The sequence below is a fragment of the Drosophila biarmipes genome, chromosome X (assembly GCF_025231255.1).
Source record: "Drosophila biarmipes strain raj3 chromosome X, RU_DBia_V1.1, whole genome shotgun sequence".
Classification (NCBI taxonomy): domain Eukaryota; kingdom Metazoa; phylum Arthropoda; class Insecta; order Diptera; family Drosophilidae; genus Drosophila; species Drosophila biarmipes.
Window position 1 is genome coordinate 7186312 of NC_066611.1, and position 6302 is coordinate 7192613.

A 6302-nucleotide genomic window follows, 5' to 3' on the forward strand; every position below is an offset into this window, starting at 1 on the left:
ATTTTTGAACACCTTAAATCTACATTGCCGTAAAAAGTAAAACACCACTATTAAAAAATAATCAAACTTAGGATTATCCACTTGCTAAAAAAAATAAAATTAGTTCTTTTTCCAATATTTACTTTAAAAAGTTTCGAAATTCTCCAAATAATATTTTATTTAAAACTATTTGTAGTATTGAATTTATGAATGTACAGGTTTTTTTTTAACTTCACATTTTGTTAAAAAATTATATTTAATTTGCTGAATTCTAAGTATTTTAAATTCCTTTTTATTTTTTAAATAAAAAGCGAACGAACTACTTAAAAGTAATCAAACATAGGATTATCCTTTTGCAAAAAAAATTGTACTTTATGTACTTTATGTAAATTGTACTTTTATGTTTTTCTTTTTCAGACTTATAGTTCTTATTCTAATACTTACTTCTAAAAGTTTAAAAGTTCTCCAAGGAATCTTTTTTTCTAAAACCATATATTTTTTTACACATTTTTTCACATTTTGTTAACAATTAATTATATTTGATTTGCTGCATTCTAAGTATTTTAAATTACTTTTTATTTTTTAAAGAAAAAGCTTAAGAAAGCCGTAGTTTTAAAAAGAAGCTTAAAGCAATGTATACATTTTAATTATTTACGCTTAATAGACTCTAATTTATTTAGAACTCCTATATTTATTGAATTTCATTTTATTTTTAGGAACTTCTTAAAGATTGCATAAATGCGTACAAAACAAGACTGAGTAAAAAATGGAATTGCTAGTAAACAAATTGTGTATAAAAAAAAATAAATCATCATTTTTAACCACTCTGATTAGACTTTTGTGTCAGATAAGAACTTCTAGAGCTCAAACAAACGCGTACACGACTGGAAAGCATTTGCCAATTTGAAAATAGCGCTCGGGAAGCAGTGTTGAAAGACCGCGCGCAGTACCCACCACCAGCATTGCTATCGATAGTGGGCAAACTATCGCCATATATCGTACATACCCAACACCGAACACCCCACACGCACGCATACAGAGGCACCTTGCGCAGACCTGGCCACACTAGACTAATGCAAAAGCATTTTTGCTGGAGTCTACCATTTTATTTTAGTTAATAAAATACATATATTTCCTCTCTTTTTGTTCCGTTTGTGCGCGTACGAATTAGCTGCAAAGGCCTCGCGTCCGACGTGCAATATTTACCGAACTGAGCCGTGCCCGCAGCAGTGGAAGGAAAAAGCGAAAAGAAAACGGATCTGCGACGAAATTTTCCCCGTTCCGTTTTTTTTTTCTCCACCAGCAGAAGCAGCAGCAGCAGAGCAAAAGCAGCGCAGCCGAGAGCAAAAGCAGCGAATATATTTGTAAAAAAGAGCCCCAACCTTGAGAAAAAACACCCAGCAGGGCAGTAATTTGTTCGTTTTCTCGTCTGCGGGTAAGAATCTACCTTGTGCTGGCACTGGGAAAAATGTGTTTGTTCAAAATCCGCGAGGATCTTTCATTTTTTCTCCCTCTCTCTTCGCCCATTTCGTCCAGTTTCAAATGCGTGCTAAATATGCAAACGTGTGTGTGTGCGTGTGTGTGTGTGGCGGGCCTGTGCCAGTGTGCGTGTCTCGTTGAGCGAGCTGCCTGTGCGCGCGTGTGTGTGTATGTGTGCCTTCGAAATTTTCTTTTGTGTAAAACATTTGTAAGGTGCAACTGCAGTTGTGTGCGTGTGTGTGTATCACTTCGACTGCCACTGCTGTGGCTCTTGTTGTTGTTGTGCGTCATAGCAATGAGTGTGGTGTGGTGTGCGTGTGTGTGTGTAATATGCATTCCAACGGGGTAGGGAAGAAGAGGAAGCAGTACCTGTCGCCAATGTATCGTCTATCGATGTCTGTCTGTCTGTGTTTATTTATCCCTACCCCCTCCCCAGGAAAAGTCCCCCTCCCGCCCCCCGAAAGCCCTTCACCAAAATGTGGATCGTCTGGTGAGTGTAATCGATAATGCAGATGTATCGATTGGACGAACTGCTGGGCAGAAAAACACGTAAAGTGCAGGCTGCTGAAAAAGAGCAAAACAAATCCGAGAGAAGAGGAAGAAAGGCGGAAAAGAAAGTGTAGGCCCGAGCGGACGACCAAAAAACAGACTGGGCAACTGTGGCTATAAGTCAGCTGGTCCCTAAATCCCACTCCCATTGTTGTTGATGCTAGTCGTCGAGGGCTCTACCCAAAACTCTCTAAAAATGCCACTAAAACTAGTCTTGCCAGATATTTCAGCCAAGAGATATGTTAGCTAGAGATATTCCCATCATATTTATAATGCTCTCTAAAAAACAAGTAAAACATTAATTGATAAAATCTAAAAAAAAAGATTAAAGGAATAATATACTAATTCCCTATAATAAATCTAAAAAAATATTTTATATTTTTGTTTAAAAAAAATCTTTAAAAAATAATATGTATAAATTAAATTTAATTTTCATAGTCCATATTAATTTTTTTGTAATTTTTAGGCTGCCTTTAAAGGCAAATTTCTTTAAAAAATATACTTTAAATGTCATATTTCAAATATTGAGATCAAGCAGGCCTTGCAATAAACATTTTCAAACGTTAACACAATTAAACTTGTAATAGAACACGTTTTTCTGTTAACCAAACATTTACAAAAGTGATATCGGCGATTTTCTAGGGATTCTCAGCAGCTGTTTTGGACTTGTAATAGATCCCTTTAACGTGGCACTTCAACGAAATACCCTTTATTGTTTATTGCTAGTTTGATCTATAGATTGGCTGGTTTAATCCATAAAATCTAAAGCGAGTCGGGCTCAGAAGGTCTTCTTATCAAAGTATATTGGTTTATGTACACTAAAACTTGCTTAAATCAATCGAAAAGCCATTTAATAAATGTTTTTCTTGTTTTCCCGCAGCATTTCAAGTGATCCCCCACAACTTTTGCTTTTGAGGAGAAGCCCCTAGGCGGAGGAGCAGCTAGCCAAGATGGACAAGATGAGGATATTGAAGGAAAGTCGCCCCGAGATAATCGTCGGTGGCAAATATCGGGTGATCAGAAAGATTGGTGAGTGAACATCGGGTGTTGAGCCACAGGAAAGCCTCTTATTACCATGCCAACCCCACAGGAAGCGGCTCGTTCGGCGACATTTACCTGGGCATGAGCATCCAGAGCGGCGAGGAGGTGGCCATCAAGATGGAGAGTGCCCACGCCCGTCATCCGCAGCTGCTGTACGAGGCCAAGCTGTACCGCATCTTGAGCGGCGGCGTGGGCTTCCCCCGCATCCGTCACCATGGCAAGGAGAAGAACTTCAACACCCTGGTCATGGACCTGCTGGGGCCCTCGCTGGAGGACCTGTTCAACTTCTGCACGCGCCACTTCACCATCAAGACGGTGCTGATGCTGGTCGACCAGATGATCGGTCGCCTGGAGTACATCCATCTGAAGTGCTTCATCCATCGCGACATCAAGCCGGACAACTTCCTCATGGGCATTGGCCGGCACTGCAACAAGCTCTTCCTGATCGACTTCGGGCTGGCCAAGAAGTTCCGCGATCCGCACACGCGCCATCACATCCTGTACCGCGAGGACAAGAACCTCACCGGCACCGCCCGCTATGCGTCGATCAATGCCCATCTGGGCATCGAGCAGTCGCGCCGGGACGACATGGAGTCGCTCGGCTACGTGATGATGTACTTCAATCGCGGCGTCCTGCCCTGGCAGGGCATGAAGGCCAACACCAAGCAGCAGAAGTACGAGAAGATCTCCGAGAAGAAGATGTCCACGCCCATCGAGGTCCTCTGCAAGGGCTCGCCGGCCGAGTTCTCCATGTATCTGAACTATTGTCGTAGCCTGCGCTTCGAGGAGCAGCCGGACTACATGTACCTACGTCAATTGTTCCGGTGAGTACAAAGGCAGCTTGCTTCTTGCATTATGAGATTTTTAGCTTATTTATCGTGCATTTAAATTACACCTAAAATACCAGGCTATAGTGCATGTAAATTACAGATTTTAGGATATTTATTGGGTACTTGGTACTTGGTACTTGGTTAAAATGAATCCTGAGAATTTAACAATTTTCTACTATTGATAACAAATAGCTTCTTAACATGTGATTTTCTTAAAGCGCTGTTTTTCAGAAATTTTTAATTTATAAAAGCTATTTCACTATGATCTTATCTTTAAAGTTTTATTCATAAAGCATTTTATTTGTATTTTTATTATCAGCGAATATTGGTTTATTATTATTGCAAATGCTGTCTGTTCATTAAAACCTAATAATAATAATTGATAAAGATAAAATCTTTAAAAATTGTATTTATATTTCAGTTAACTATTTTAGATCAAAAAAAGGATTAAATGTTTATTAATAGTATTACATTGCTTAGAATACGTTAGCACAACACGTTTTAAAGCCGATATTTATGGTAATAATAATATTTAGAGGCTGTCTTTTAGTCAGAGCGTTTAAATGCCCGATGATCTAATGTCACACTAATCCGAACTTTCTCTCTGCCACCCAAAACACAGCATACTGTTCAGGACGCTGAACCATCAGTATGACTACATCTACGACTGGACAATGCTGAAGCAGAAGACCCACCAGGGTCAGCCCAACCCAGCTATACTCTTGGAGCAATTGGACAAGGACAAGGAGAAGCAGAACGGCAAGCCCCTGATCGCGGACTAAAAGCTGGGGACTGGCTTGCAAGCGAGGTTGAAGAGGATTGGGGGAGTGCATCCGAAGAGGAGGAGAACGGAGGCCGTCGCTGACGAGGGCGCGGGCGTGGATGTGGATGTGGATATAGGCAAGAGGCCTGGTAAGGAGCGAAGGAAGTACGGAGGAGAAGAAACAGCCGGAGCAGCCGAATTCAGCAGCGTTAGCAGCGAGCGTTAGGATGTTTCTTAATATTAATTTAAATTCAATACTAAACAAATAAGGAACAACAAACAGCAAAGCAAAGGCAACAGCAACAGCAACAGCGCAGACAAGCAAACAAGCAAACAACACATTATAATAATATAAAATGATACCCCAGCAAATGTGATTCACAAGTGAATCACTGCGATCGATAGCAACACACACAAGTTATAAGAGGAAACCAATTCGATTCAAATCAAATCAATTCGCAGTCCAAACACACTCACCCACCACTCACACACCACACACCACCCACACCCACACTCACCCACAACACATCCAGTCCACACTCTCATACACCCACTCAAAACAAGCAAACATCATTGCCCAAAAGAAGAAGAAGAAAAGAAAAGAGAGAAGAGAAGAAAACGAAAGAAATCAACACTTAGCCTAATAAATTACAAGAAATAATAATAATGGTAATGTTGGAGGAGCAGAAGAAGTAATGCTGAGGAAAACTAAACCTATATATATGTATATGTATATATATAAGCGAATAAACACCATATATGTATGCATATATCCCATTCGATTCACGTCAAATCGAATCCAATGCTTAATTATAAATCGAGCGAAGCAAAACTCAATAACTAATTAAAATGGAATAAATAAGAAACACACAAAAACAAGAATAAACAATAAAAAAAATTAATAAAATACACAGAGAAAAATGCAAACAAAAAAATTATGCAGAATAGTGGAGGAGGAGGAGGAGGAGAAGGAGGATGATCAGGAGGAGGAGAAACAACCAAGCAAAGCCAACTGAGATGGGGGAAAGTAATAAAATACAAGCAGCAACAAGAGTAACATAAAAAACAAAAAATAATAAATATAATGAAGGAAAACAAAACAACAGAACGCAAAACTGCAAAGTAAATTTGCATAGTAAGCAGTAATAATTATAAACATAACTTATATTTAATTTTTTGAATTACATCAATAAATATGTTGAAATTAAATTTCGACTCCGCGCTGTTCACATCTGCATTAGACAGAGATGGGGCGACAGAAAGGGAGAGAAGAGCAGTAAAATGTAATTACTCGTCTAATCCTTTGCCTTGTTTATTAAAGATTATGCATACACATTGATTTTTAACCCACTTTTACTGATGTAGCCTAGACCTAGGTTTTTTTTATTAAACAATATAAAATTTTGAAAAATTATGTGTTGAAAGGTACGTTTTATTTGAAACCCAGAAGTGCTTTCTATTGGCCCTAGCTTAGTTGAAATGATTTTTGGTTGGTTAATTTCTCAAATCGTTGCTTAACTTATTAATTATTTAATGTTTTTATTAGAGAAATCACAAAGTATGAGGAGACCTCGGAATCCTAAGCTGTTATTTTGAATAATCTAAAGGCTTAGCAACGCTTTGATCTACTTTTTTCTTAATATTAAAGGTTATTTTAGGGG

The 6302-nt window shown here is 38.7% G+C and overlaps 1 protein-coding gene across 1 annotated transcript; it reads left to right on the plus strand.

Moving 5' to 3' along the window:
- Positions 1-1018: 1018 nt before the first annotated feature.
- LOC108031902 (casein kinase I) lies at positions 1019-6055 on the plus strand. The gene is made up of 4 exons (XM_017105707.3): positions 1019-1414; positions 2888-3036; positions 3098-3872; positions 4501-6055. Exons 2-4 carry the CDS (start codon positions 2958-2960, stop codon positions 4658-4660), a joined length of 1014 nt encoding a protein of 337 aa, XP_016961196.1. The 5' UTR covers positions 1019-1414; positions 2888-2957; the 3' UTR covers positions 4661-6055.
- Positions 6056-6302: the final 247 nt, after the last annotated feature.

Coding starts and splice junctions, on each gene's coding strand:
- LOC108031902 (XM_017105707.3), top strand. CDS start 2,958: ATGGACAAGATGAGGATATTGAAGGAAAGTCGCCCCGAGATAATCGTC. Junction 3,037..3,097: donor TCGGGTGATCAGAAAGATTG/GTGAGTGAACAT, acceptor CCAACCCCACAG/GAAGCGGCTCGTTCGGCGAC. Junction 3,873..4,500: donor TACCTACGTCAATTGTTCCG/GTGAGTACAAAG, acceptor CCCAAAACACAG/CATACTGTTCAGGACGCTGA.